The sequence below is a fragment of the Echiichthys vipera genome, assembly GCF_963691815.1.
Source record: "Echiichthys vipera genome assembly, chromosome: 8".
Lineage (NCBI taxonomy): Eukaryota > Metazoa > Chordata > Actinopteri > Perciformes > Trachinidae > Echiichthys > Echiichthys vipera.
Window position 1 is genome coordinate 929,759 of NC_139833.1, and position 14,418 is coordinate 944,176.

Below are 14,418 nucleotides of genomic sequence, written 5' to 3' on the forward strand. Positions count from 1 at the left end.
CTTGAGGCCCCTGAGACCTTGAGGCCACAGCTCACCGCTGCAGCTTCAGCAGTGGAAGCTTTGAACATCGCCCGCTCCGGTTCGATGCCCCCGACCTCCACAGGGACGCCAGGAAAGCTCCTCCGGAGGTGTGAGTTGAGTTTTCCGGGAGAATGAAAGTCCGGACACATGGAGCCGTTTTATTGTGTCACAGATAAAGTTCACGTCAGTGTCCTTCTCCTTATCACAGGGTCAGAGTCAGGCAGCCTGAGGTCCTCATTAACCGCAGCTGGTTCCTCTTTAAAGTCAATAACATTATATTACGATAATAGTTTTACAACGTGCACATAAATCTGCAGATTACAGATTAAGGTCATTACAGTAAATTACCAACGGAAATCACCGCTCAGTGTACATTGATATATATATATATATCAATAACTAGTGTGAATTAAAAGTAATTTAAGAGTAAATATTTAAAAAAAATAAACATTTCACTGATGTCAGCTCGATTATTACACAAGAATAAAAGTGTAAATCTATATAAATTATATACATTATACATATATAAATAAAAAATGAATTATAAGTGTATATAAATAAAAATTAGATAAATTATAAATATTAATTAAATAAATAATAAATACATATATAAATTAAATAAATTAGAAATATAGATATAGATATAAACAAATACATATATAAATATAAATAAATTAAATTATATATTTAAATATCTAAGACAAAGCCATTTCCAGTCAAATGCACGTCTCTTATTTTGGTGGGGGAGCGCGAACCCGGAAGCGCTTCTGTATTGACTGAACTACTTCCGGAGCACGCGGCCATGATGGCGGTTTTGTGAAGTCCTTGGATTCTTATTTGGTTTCACTCAGAATGAGATAAATAACTTTAAACATCTTTAAATATTATAAGAGTTATTATTGTTTTATTGACTGTGACGCGTGTGAACCGGATATCCGCTGAGACTGTGACGGTGGCGGGAGATTGTCCGGTGAGAAATAACCTCCGTAACCTTTGCTGCAGCTAACACCAGACTGCGTTTACAATACAGGGGTTTTAAGGGTTTTTCACTCATAAAGAAGTAAATAAAGAGTAATAATGTACATTTAAGATGTTTTATGAATGATCTGGGGTCAAACTTTAATTCGGCTTAAATCAGTAAAACTAGAACAAAGTAATTTAAAGGTTTTAATGTTAAATAACATTAGCTAAGCGAAGCTAACACCAGACTGCGTTTACAATACAGGGGTTTTAAGGGTTTCTCACTCATAAATAAGTAAATAAAGAGTATTAAAGTACTTTTAAGATGTTTTATAAATAATCCGGGGTCAAACTTTAATTCGGCTTAAATCAGTAAAACTATAACAAAGTAATTTAAATGTTTAATGTTAAATAACTGTAGCTAAGCGAAGCTAACACCAGACTGCGTTTACAACGTAAATTCGTATTAAATGAGGTTATGGAGGAATAATAAAGTACATTTAAGACATTTAATAAATAATATGGGGTCAAACTTTAATTTGGCATAAATCAGTAAAACTAGGACAAATTAATTATTTGGTTAAATGAAATTCAAAAGGTACAAAGGTGAGGAAGCGAAGCAAACACCAGAGTCCGTTTAAAATAAAGGGTTTTAAGGGTTTCTAGCTCATAAAGAAGTAAATAAAATAATAAAAAAGTACATTTGTGGTGTTTTATAAATAATCTGGGTTCAAACTTTAATTCGGCTTAAATCAGTAAAACTAGAACAAAGTAATTAAAGTGTTTTTAATGTTAAATAACTTTAGCTGAGCGAAGCTAACACCAGACTGCGTTTAAGACATAAACTGGTATTTAATGAGGTTATGGAGGAATAATAAACTACATTTGTGGTGTTTTATTAATAATTAGGGGTCAAACTTGAATTCGGCTTAAATCAGTAAAACTAGAACAAATTAATTTAAGTGTTTTTATAAATATTGACATCATCACTGATCTGACCTGTAGATGACAAAACGAGTTTAAAGGGAAATTAATAAATAAAATCATTGTTTTCAGCTTGTTTGTGATAAATATGAGCTTTATATGTGTGTTTCTGTGTAGTTAGTTATGTTTATGGTTATTTACATGTGTATGTACGAACGTATATATTTAACTTTATTATATTTTCTGTATGATGTTATTTATGAATTCAGTTCAGTTCAGTTTTATTTATAGTGTTAAATCCTAACAGCAGTGATCTCAGGACACGTCACAGAGCAGGTAAAGATTTAAACTCTGTGACTGATTCATGATTTACAGACACAACAATTCCCCCGTAGAGTCACCGTGGCAACGAACACCTTCACTATTAAATTGTATATATTATTTAACTTTATTCTGTTTTCTATATGATGTAATTTATAAATTGTAAATTATTTATTGTATAGTCAGATTAAAGCAGCTGTTCTGGAGAACAGGCAGGATTTAACAAGTTTATACTTTCACTTAATTTTGCTTAATTTAATTATTGTTGTAACATGCTTTATTTTTTCTTGTTTATTAATTATTGCATTTTGTATTTGTTTTTCTTTTGACGTGTCTGAAATCAATTCAATATTTATTTTTTAATTTTAATTTAATAATAATATTTTATCTATATATTAGAAAAAATAAATGATAAATAAATGCAACATTGACATGACATCATTTATTTTATATAAATATTTATAATTTATTTAAATTAAATTTATAAATATTTACACTTTTATTCTTGTGTAATACTTTAATTGAAATCAGTGAAATGTTTCATTTAATATATTTTTATATATAAATGTATTTATAATTTATTTAACTTATATTTATATAAAATTCAATTTTTTTTGAGTTTTTGGCGAGAAAGGGAAAAGTACAAAATGTAAAATAGGAAACAAGAAGAAAAACTGTCTGAGCAGATTTACATGATTTAATCACAATAAGTTTCAATAAAAGATGAAAAATTAATTTAATTATGAGCCGAGCTCAACAAGTACAAGTTTCCCACATTAGGGAATAATTATAATGTTTGATTATAATAATAATAATAAAACATAATTGTCACAGATTCATCGTCTTTATCACTGGTTTGTTTCAGGAATGTCGTCGTTATGGAGCCTGAGACCCGTTCTGACATCACTGCTACAAGGTGAGTCCACTTAAAGCTGCTGCTCTATAATGTCCACTTAAAGCTGCATCCTCTCTAATGTCCAGCAGGAGGAGACTCCACTTAAAGCTGCATTCTCTCTAATGTCCAGCAGGAGGAGACTCCACTTAAAGCTGCATTCTCTCTAATGTCCAGCAGGAGGAGACTCCACTTAAAGCTGCATTCTCTCTAACGTCCAGCAGGAGGAGACTCCACTTAAAGCTGCATTCTCTCTAATGTCCAGCAGGAGGAGACTCCACTTAAAGCTGCATTCTCTCTAATGTCCAGCAGGAGGAGACTCCACTTAAAGCTGCATTCTCTCTAATGTCCAGCAGGAGGAGACTCCACTTAAAGCTGCATTCTCTCTAATGTCCAGCAGGAGGAGACTCCACTTAAAGCTGCATTCTCTCTAATGTCCAGCAGGAGGAGACTCCACTTAAAGCTGCATTCTCTCTAATGTCCAGCAGGAGGAGACTCCACTTAAAGCTGCGTTCTGTCTTTAGTTAACGTGTGCATACCTCCTCCCTCTCCGCAGTTTCCCAGCATGCATCAGCCTGGACGGGCCCCCTCCTCTCCAGGACGATGGCCACCCTTAACCAGATGCACCGCGTGGGGAAACCCAAAGCGCCGCCTAAATCCGTCGGCGCCACGTTCGGCCGGCCGCAGCTGAAGGGCGTCATCCTGAAGACGATGATCCGGAAGCCCAAGAAGCCCAACTCCGCCAACAGGAAGTGCTGCCGCGTGCGTCTGTCCAACGGGAAGGAGGTGGTGGCGTTCATCCCCGGCGAGGGACACAACCTGCAGGAGCACAACGTGGTGCTGGTGGAGGGCGGCAGGACGCAGGATCTGCCCGGCGTCAAACTCAAAGTGGTGCGCGGCAAATACGACTGTGCCCACGTGGTCAAGAAGAAACAGTAGAGAGGGGGGGGGGGGGGGGGGGCGCCGTGGCGTGGCGTGCGTTTGAGCCCATGTTTGTCCGTACACATGTTCAGGGGTGCCGTGTGTGAACACAAACACACTTCATCTGCAGATTGAGTTGAGTTTTAAATGTGTCGTATTTGTTAAAGGGAGTTTGGCGCCATACTTTCCTCCAGCGGGGGGCGACCGCTCAGAAAGAGTCGCACGTTCGATCTCCATTTTTAAATGTGACCCGCGTGTGCAGTTAATCACTGATGACATCACGCCACAACCGTGTTTACGGACGCGAGCATGGCGCCAGCGTCACTGTTTGGATTCTGCTCCTGTGGCGCACTTGTTGTTTGTTTTTTCTCAGAGTGACGTCGTTTAAGTCGACCTGGCCGTTCAGATTGAGGTCGCATTCAAAAACATCCCACATGTAAAGAGGCTGAAGGTCCTCGAGGCAGCGACCGCGGGTTCGACTCCGACCTGCCGCCCTTTGCTGCGTATCTCCCCCTCTCTCTCTCACCCCATTTCCTGTCTGTCCTACAAAATAAAAGGCTTGAAAACTGCCAAAAAATTTACAAAAACAAAAAAACGATACGTTTCCGACTCAACAGTACAGCACAGGGGTGGCACGGGGGTGTGGTTGGTTCCGGGTTCGAATCCCAGCTAATCACTGTTAGCAGTGGACGTCTACAGACCATCTAATGTAACCATTCACACACTTTTACACACACATGCGCAGCACGGGGAGCAATCCAGGGTTCAGTGTCTTGCCCAAGGACACTTCGACATGTGGACCAGAGGAGCCGGGGATCGAACCGCTGTCGCCCCAACAGTGAGGTCAGCTGACAGAACTGTGAGCACCTGATCTCATGATCGCTGCTTTTGTCACCACATAAAGGTTTTTGTTGGTTTGCCTTTGTTATTTAAAAAAAAACGGCTGATGTTTCATCAAATTATGAATAAAGAATAAAAATATTTCAGAATGAATCAAGTTTTCATCATTTTCATGTTTTTTCCATAAAAACACAAAGTGAACACAAACAGTGATGACGGAGCAGCTCAAGAAATAAGTTAAAAAAAGATAAAAATGTTCATAAATCAAATTATTTAAAATTTGAACAAAATATTAAGACAAAAAAATAGAAATAAACAATAAAAGGAACTTTGGCCTCAAAGACGTCGTTCTGATGTCGATCGTTCCCTTTAAAACAATGAGATTTTTTTATCTGCAGATTTAAAGAAAAGTGTTTTATATTTGATTCTGTTTGTTTAATATTTCACTCTTTAATATTTCACTGATATTAAAGCAAATGTCAGTTTATGCAGAATAAACTAAAGGCAGGAGACGTGTTATTATTATTATTATGTTACAGAGTGTATTTTAGATCAGCCTCTCTGATCACAGCCTTAATAACTAACTCTTTATCATGTTTATACATAAATAATATAAATTTACAGTAGAAGTCAGATTTTATACAGAAACAGAAACAAACACACACGAGGAGACGGAGCCGCGGTGACAGGAAGTGATTTAATGATGAAATATTCCTTTAAAGGGTTAAAACATTCAAACATAATCAGGCTGAGGGTCAAATATGAAACACTGCACTGTGTTACAACCAGGGCTGAGATGATGGAAGAACGAGACGATGCATCAAAACTAATAATGATAATAATTATTATTATAATAATTCTCCTGAGCTGAAGCAACAAAAGTCTGTTTGTTTGTTTTTTTATTCTCTTTGTTTTCTGTTTTGCTGTGATTTGTTTTGAACCCACGAGCCAAATATCAGACACAACTGAATAAAAGTGAGTTTTTACTTTGTCTATGATTCATAATAATAAATAAAAATAAGAGTGTGAAGGACCAGAACAGTTTAACTTCTTCCTTTCCCTTTTGAACATGAAGTAAAATATGTGAGTCACGTGTTTATCTCTCAGGATTCATTCACTTTATTTTAACATGTTCAATAAAGATAAAAAGAAATATTAAAATATATAAAATCATCATAAGAAACATAGAAACTTGTGTTGTTGCAGTTCAGCCTCCGGCCAGCGACGGCAGCACTGACACCTGCGCCATGTTGGATTTACTCGAACTTCACCTGCTTCTTTCGTGATTTAAGTCAGATTTTAGGCGTTTTACCGCCTCCTGACAGACTGTTGAGGAGTTCATCTTTCATCAGTGGATTAATTTTCACATTATTAATTTAGAAACACAACTTTATTCGCGTTAAACGGCAGAATTTAGTGTTTCGCTGGTGCAGCCGTCCAGGACCGTGTGACGTTGTATGACGCCACTGTCCGGGCCTTTTTTATGCGGCCCATGGTCCGAGCTAGCTAACACAGCTAACACAGCTAGCATCGCGTCCAGCCAGAGCCAGCGCATCCGTCCGCTCCTGGGCGGTTTTCAGACTAAGACAATACTTTAGTTTCTTTGTTACCGGCTCCTTCCGGTGTCCGTGTCCCGAAAACGGCTTTAACGGTACGTGTTTGTGTGTTTCCGTGAACGTTGACGCGTCATTTTACCGTTAGCGAGCTAGCATAACTGTTAGCTTCCGAGGGAAACGCGTTTATTAATGCAACGGCTCTTCTCTTCTCTGATTGGCTGAATCTCGTAGCGTTCATAAGTGTAACGGATTTTCTCTTCTCTGATTGGCTGATGACATTCATCGATGAACACCTCGCTCAGCTGTGAATCAGCTCATTAATTCAGACTTTCTCAAATATTTATGAAGAAAAACAAGATTTAAATCATTTAATAAATAAATAAATGTACGTGAACAAAATATAAATACGTTTTTAAGATGTATCTGTTTTTATGCATTTATTCATTCATTATTTTAATTATTTTATTAGTTATACATTTAATCATGCATTTATTTATAATTTTTTTATTAATTCATTTATTCATGCATTTATTTATTTCAGCTTTTATTTACTCATTTTATTTTCTTGGAGATTTAAGTCGAGTTTCTATGGCTGCGAAACAAAAGTCTCAATAAACACAAAAAATAATGAATTAAGGTTTAACAAAAATGTATAAATAAATAAAAATAATTTATTTATTCTTTATACATTAATTCATGTTTATTTATTTATTCATGCATTTATTTATTTGTGTATTTATTGAGACTTAAGTAATAAAGTCTCAATAAATGCAGGTGAAAAAAGATGTAGAAATAAACGTAAAGCATTCATTTATTATTTTATTTATTTTAATTATATATTTATACATTCATTTATTTCAGCATTTCTTTGATTGATTTTTCTGTATTTCTGTATTTATTTATTTATTCTCTACCGTTTGTTTTTGCCGTGGTGAAGTCCTGAAGGAGGATTTCATCCATTACCAAACATCAGACCTGCGCTCCGATGAAGTCCTGACTGATTTGTGTTCCTCTGTCTTTGTGTCAGACGCCCGAGGAGACGAGTCGCTGCAGGAGGAGCAGAGGAGGAGGAGCAGAGGAGGAGGAGCAGAGGAGGAGGAGCAGAGGAGGAGGAGCAGAGGAGGAGCAGAGGAGGAGCAGAGGAGGAGCAGAGGAGGAGCAGAGGAGGAGCAGAGGAGGAGCAGGAGATGAATGGAGTCAAAGAGGAAGAAGAGAGAGGAGAGGACGGAGGTCAGAGGTCGTTCAGAAAACACTGATGACAGGTTCTCTGGGTCCAGATGAATGTAAACGGGTTCTGGGTCCAGATGGATGTAAACAGGTTCTCTGGGTCCAGATGGATGTAAACAGGTTCTCTGGGCCCAGATGGATGTAAACGGGTTCTCTGGTTCCAGATGGATGTAAACAGGTTCTCTGGGTCCAGATGGATGTAAACGGGTTCTGGGTCCAGATGGATGTAAACGGGTTCTCTGGGTCCAGATGGATGTAAACAGGTTCTCTGGGTCCAGATGGATGTAAACAGGTTCTCTGGGTCCAGATGGATGTAAACAGGTTCTCTGGGTCCAGATGGATGTAAACGGGTTCTCTGGGTCCAGATGGATGTAAACGGGTTCTCTGGGTCCAGATGGATGTAACGGGTTCTGGGTCCAGATGGATGTAAACGGGTTCTCTGGGTCCAGATGAATGTAAACAGGTTCTCTGGGTCCAGATGGATGTAAACAGGTTCTCTGGGTCCAGATGGATGTAAACAGGTTCTGGGTCCAGATGGATGTAAACGGGTTCTCTGGGTCCAGATGGATGTAAACAGGTTCTCTGGGTCCAGATGGATGTAAACAGGTTCTGGGTCCAGATGAATGTAAACAGGTTCTCTGGGTCCAGATGGATGTAAACAGGTTCTCTGGGTCCAGATGAATGTAAACGGGTTCTCTGGGTCCAGATGAATGTAAACGGGTTCTCTGGGTCCAGATGGATGTAAACGGGTTCTCTGGGTCCAGATGGATGTAAACGGGTTCTCTGGGTCCAGATGGATGTAAACGGGTTCTCTGGGTCCAGATGAATGTAAACAGGTTCTCTGGGTCCAGATGAATGTAAACAGGTTCTCTGGGTCCAGATGGATGTAAACGGGTTCTGGGTCCAGATGGATGTAAACGGGTTCTCTGGGTCCAGATGGATGTAAACGGGTTCTCTGGGTCCAGATGGATGTAAACGGGTTCTCTGGGTCCAGATGAATGTAAACGGGTTCTCTGGGTCCAGATGGATGTAAACAGGTTCTCTGGGTCCAGATGGATGTAAACAGGTTCTCTGGGTCCAGATGGATGTAAACAGGTTCTGGGTCCAGATGGATGTAAACGGGTTCTCTGGGTCCAGATGGATGTAAACAGGTTCTCTGTTCTGTTCTTTTTCCTTCAGGCCTTGAATCTCCAGAAGAACCCAAACCAAGCAGCCGCCGGTCCAAACGGCGCCACAGCTGTTCCGTATGCAGCCGGGAGTTCACTCGCCCGTCTCGGCTGGCCGACCACATGGCCACGCACTCCGGCGAGAAACCGCACAGCTGCTCCGTGTGCGGGAAGCGCTTCACCAAGAAGATAAACGTGGCGGTGCACCAGCGGGTTCACACGGGTGAGAAGCCGTACTCGTGCCCGGACTGCGGCCTCAGCTACGCACAGCTGGGCTGCCTGCGGCGGCACCGGCTCCGGCACGCCGCAGAGAAGCCCCACTGCTGCTCGGTGTGCGGCCGCGGCTTCATCCAGCGGCGGCACCTCGTGCAGCACGAGCGCACGCACACGGGAGAGAGGCCGTTCAGCTGCCCGCTGTGCCCCAAACGCTTCGCCTCCAGGTCGGGCCTCAACGACCACCACAGGACCCACGACGAGGCGAACCTCTACTCCTGCGCCGTCTGCCAGAAGATGTTCTCCACGCCGTCCTCCCTCAGGGACCACACCCGGCTCCACACCGGGCAGAAGCTCCACCCCTGCTCGCTGTGCTGCAAGAGCTTCAACCGGCCCGGCCTGCTGCGGAAGCACCTGCAGAAACACGCCGAGGAGCGCGAGACGGGCGGAGCCGACGGAGCCGCCGGCGAGGTGAGAGTTAGGGATCGAGTGTTGGTGTTTAAGACAAACTTTTTACATGAATCCTTTGTTTTTAATCTAGCGTAGAACCCGAGCAGCTCATGTTTCCTGCAGCTTCGCCTCTGCACGTGTTCGTGTACGTGTTCGTGTACTTGTAGAGAAACGGCGTGCTGTTGAAGCTGAGACGCTGCTGAAGTTTCCTCTCCTCTCATTGGTCCTCGTTGTCTCCAGCATCAGCAGGAAACGCCTCACCGCTGCTTCCTGTGCAGCAAAGACTTCTCCACCGGCGAGAAGCTGCGTCAGCACTCGCAGCTCCACCAGAGGGCGCCGCTGCAGCAGCACTCGCTGCTCCACCAGAGGGCGCCGCCGCCGCTCTTCACGTGCGACATCTGCGGCCGAGGTTTCTCCCGAGCGTCCCGGCTGACGGAGCACGCACGCTCTCACACCGGAGAGAGACCGTTCCAGTGCGACGTCTGCAAAAAGCGGTTCTCCACACAGAGAGCGATCAGGAGGCACCGGGAGATCCACACCAGGGACGGACAACAAGCCAACGCCACCACCACCGCCACCACGCCAGACAACAGTGCCAACGCCAACGCCACCGCGCCAGACGACAGCGCCACACTCACAGACAACAAGGTGAGGGTCAAACTCACCAGAGACGCCTCGTTTCAGAGCTGATCGGGGTGAAAGTGAGTCGGTACAGCGTGCCACTAACACGGTAACTCGGTAACACGTGACGACTCTCTGCTCTTTGTTCACAGGAAGCGGACGAGCAGCCGAGCGACGGCGGTCTGAACCAGCCGCAGGTCGACCACGATGAAGAGGAGGCGCTGCGTTCACTGACCGGTGAGAATGTCACGGCCGCGAAGAGCAGAAAAACACTAATGTCTCTCACACTCACGTTAATCATTGCGTGTCGTCGTGTGTCGTCGCATGTCGTCGTGTGTCATCGCGTGTCGTCGCAGATAATAATCCAAACGGGTCCATTTTTTATAATAAAGCACATTATTAATAAACTCAAAGGTTCCAAAGTTCTGCACGGAAAATTAAAAACTATAAAACGTAATAAAAAGACAAAATACTCAAAATAAACAACACAATAAAACAGATAGAGGCTTTGAAAAGGACTTAAAAATATTATAATATATCATTTAATTTCTTTTCCTGGTAAAACAAAAAGGGATTTTAGTTGTTTATGATGTAAAACTTCTCTTTTAACATGATTTTAATAAAATAAGAAGTGAAATAATCATTTTAATATCTGTTTTTGTAGAAATCTGTAACTGTGGTGCTGGAAAAGCTTGAAATGATTTATTTTACAACAAATAGAAATCTAATTACATCTATTTTATTTGAACTAAACTGTTTTAGTTGTTTTTAACAGAAAAATCAAAACCATAAAACATAATAAAAAGACAAAATACTCAAAATAAACAACAATAAAACAGATAGAGGCTTTGAAAGGGGCTTAAAAATATTATAATATATCATTTAATTTCTTTTCCTGGTAAAAACAAAAGGGATTTTTAGTTGTTTATCATGTAAAACTTCTCTTTTAACATGATTTTAATAAAATAAGAAGTGAAATAATCATTTTAATATCTATGTATTTTTAGAAATCTGTAACTGAGGTGCTGGAAAAGCTTGAAAATGGACCTTGAAAGTTCCTGAAGTTGAGCCTTTACTCCTCCTCCTGTTGTTGTTGTTGTTGTTTTCAGACGGCGGCGTCTGCAGCGTGACGGCGCTCTCGAGTCCGGACGTCAACACCCACGCGACGGAGAAGCTGCACCGCTGCTCGGCGTGCTCCAGGTCCTTCAGCACGTCGTCCAACCTGCGGGCGCACGAGAAAACCCACATGGCCGACAAGCCCCACCCCTGCAGCGTGTGCCCCAGGAGCTTCCTGAGGCCCGGCCGCCTCCGCAAACACATGAGCGACCACGTCAGGGACGGACTCGGCGCCGACCAGGTGAGACCCCGTTAAAGTTAGAATCCGTCAGATGGTGGAGGTTGTTTCTGTCGCCCTCTGTGGCGCTCAGACGGAACTGCAGCCTCCATCTTGTCACGTTCACGCGCACCACAGCTGCGTTTCATTGGCTGTTCAGCGCGCGTCACACAGACGCCACTCAGGGCGCCCTCCCACTGTGCCTCCGTCCCGTGCCCCGTGCTTTAGGGTCCTTGTCCCCCCCTCCAGGCCCGTTTGTACTCACACTACCTGGGCCTCGGAGAATGCTTCTTGCTGCCTATACGTCATCACGCCGTAACACGTCACACGCATTGATGACGTCATGGCGTGGGTACTACAGCGTTTGGAGTCACTGCACCTGGTTTCTGTGGACGCAGAGGTTTAGGGACCAGGAGCAGGGGAAAAGGGAACTTTTTAACAACGACAGAGAATAAAAAGGTTGTTTTTTGATCGTGTGTTTGAACCCTCTGGGTTTTTTCAGGTGCTGGGAATCGTGAAACACTTAAATTTGAATGTGGTGCTGATTTGTGGAAGCGGATGAATCTGGAAGTTTTGTTTCAGGAGTCGGACGTGAAGACTGAAGACGAGGAGGAGGAGGAGGAGGAGGAGGAGGAGGAAGGTCTGAACGAGCAGGTGAGAGACTTTAGTCCTTTAGTTCATCTTCACTCAGGCGTCTCTTTAACTGCGATGCCTGAACGTCTTCACAAACGTCCGACTCAACGTAAAAGTGTCGAATAATTTCGCTCTAGAGAACGAACGCGGTCTGTGCGTCACTGATGAACCCTCAACTTTCATTACATCATTCTAACTGCGTTTGAACTTCTCCTGAAAGCATTGATTTGATTTCTTTCAAATGTTTTAAATGTTTTAAATGTTTTGTGTGAATTGTGCTTAAACTCTGGTTCTGCTTGATTTTGTTCTTTAGCGTTTGAAAACTGTTTCCTGACTTAAACTGGAGAACATTAAAATGAGACGTTGTTCTTCGCCTCCAGGACTCTGAGGAGCTTTCTACCGCCGGGCCTCTACCTGGTAACCACGGTGACCAGGACGCGTCGCTGCAGAAGGAGGCCGGCGGCGAAGAGAACGACGTCAGCGGGTTGATCAACTCTGACGGAGAGGAAGAGGACTGGAGGCCGGCGCCGCCCGGTAACTGGTGCCCCCGGGCCGGATCAGTTTGGTTCTGAGCTGGTGCCGTCTGTTCAGTGACCTAACACCCTTTCAAAATAAGAGTTCCGGGTCCAAACGATCCGTTGAAACAAAACAGAACCAAGGTCCGAACATGTGAACGACCAGGAGCAGCTCTGTGCTCAGTTTGACTCTTTTTCATCCAGAACAAAGAGTCAAAGGTCAAATATGATGTTTTTAAAACAGCGGGGAACACGAGGCTCCGACAGGAAGTCTTACTTTGAAAGGGCGTTGTTATTTCTGATGAACAAGTTTGGTTTGTTCCAAACGTATTTAAATGTCTGAGTGTTTGGACGCCGCGGCGTTCACACACGACTCTTTCACTTCAACATGAACAGGAATGTGTCCTCTGACAGAACAAGATGGCCGCCCAGAGACGGAAGCGGCAGCAGACGACGACGACGACGACGGCGGTGGCGGCGGCAGCGAGAAGAGGAAGCACTGCTGCCCCGTGTGCGGTCGAGAGTGTTTCAAGGCGTCGGCGCTGAAGAAGCACCTGAGGATCCACTCGGGCGAGCGTCCGTTCCAGTGCCCCACCTGCAGCAAGAGCTTCACCCAGCAGGTGCACATGACGGAGCACCAGAGGATCCACACGGGGGAGAGACCCTACACCTGCCCCGACTGCAGCCGCAGCTTCACCTTCTCCAGCGCGCTGCGCCGACACCAGCTGCTGCACGCCGACGCGCGGCCGCACCAGTGCTCCGTCTGCCAGAAGACGTTCAAGCAGCAGAACGCGCTCCGGAGCCACCAGCTGACGCACTCGGGCGTCCGCTTCCAGTGTCCGCTCTGCAGCAAGAGCTTCAGCCGCGCCCTGGAGCTCTCCTACCACGTGGGCACGCACTCCGACGCCCAGCCCTACTTCTGCCACATCTGCGAGAAGAACCTGAGCGGGGCCAGAGTTTTCCGCAAGCACATGAAGAAGCACGAGACGCAGGACTCAGCGGCGCCGTTCAGGCCGCGAGCCGGACCGAGGGACTCCGAGATCCCAGAGGGCTGCGAGTCTCTGTAACGACCTTTGACCTCTCAGCAGTCGATCACGCGTGGAGAACGAGTCCGCGGTGAAGAGACGCGGACGCTCACTGAGTGTTTTTGGACCGACGGGGGACGGGTTCTTGATCCGGCGCCGTTCAGAATCATTTGGACCTCGATGCTGTCCGGAGAACGAGCCTTCTGTTCTTACCTTTCAAAATAAAAGCTCCAGACACACACTACATAGTTAACTGTTTCAACCTTGACAAGAGCTGCTTCTTCTGTTCTTTCCTTTCAAAATAAAAGCTCCAGACACACACACACTACGTAGTTAACTGTTTCAACTTTGACAAGAGCTGCTTCTTCTGTTCTTACCTTTCAAAATAAAAGCTCCAGACACACTACGTAGTCAACTGTTTCAACCTCGACAACAGCTGCTTCTTCTGTTCTTTCCTTTCAAAATAAAAGCTCCAGACACACACACACTACGTAGTTAACTGTTCCAACCTCGACAAAAGCTTCCTCTGTTCTTACCTTTCAAAATAAAAGCTGCTGGGACAAAGAACGCCCCGTTCACTGAGGCTCCGGAGCATCAGAGCATGAAAACGAGCATCAGAGGAGTTTGACTGACTGCAGTTTTCCCACTGATGAACTAAAGTGAAGGTTCCCTGGTCGGGCGGATCTGAACTCGTCCTCTGCAGGGAGAGACGGACGCGTGCAGACTGTAAACAAACAAACAAACAAACAAACAAACCTGTTCTGTATCATCAGAGAATAAAAGCTCTTTTGTTGCATAAA

The 14,418-nt window shown here is 43.9% G+C and overlaps 2 protein-coding genes across 2 annotated transcripts; both read left to right on the forward strand.

Annotated features, from left to right (window-relative positions):
- The first annotated feature begins 817 nt into the window (after positions 1-817).
- mrps12 (mitochondrial ribosomal protein S12) lies at positions 818-5,020 on the forward strand. Its single transcript, XM_083919118.1, has 3 exons — positions 818-991; positions 3,092-3,142; positions 3,675-5,020. Exons 2-3 carry the CDS (start codon positions 3,094-3,096, stop codon positions 4,055-4,057), a joined length of 432 nt encoding a protein of 143 aa, XP_083775244.1. The 5' UTR covers positions 818-991; positions 3,092-3,093; the 3' UTR covers positions 4,058-5,020.
- On the forward strand, positions 4,349-14,167 carry LOC310950060 (uncharacterized protein; the record flags this gene model as incomplete). The annotated part of the gene is made up of 9 exons (XM_083917724.1): positions 4,349-4,365; positions 7,463-7,665; positions 8,842-9,512; positions 9,732-10,139; positions 10,265-10,349; positions 11,222-11,469; positions 12,028-12,099; positions 12,459-12,612; positions 13,008-14,167. 9 exons carry the CDS (start codon positions 4,349-4,351, stop codon positions 13,658-13,660), a joined length of 2,511 nt encoding a protein of 836 aa, XP_083773850.1. The 3' UTR covers positions 13,661-14,167.
- Positions 14,168-14,418: the final 251 nt, after the last annotated feature.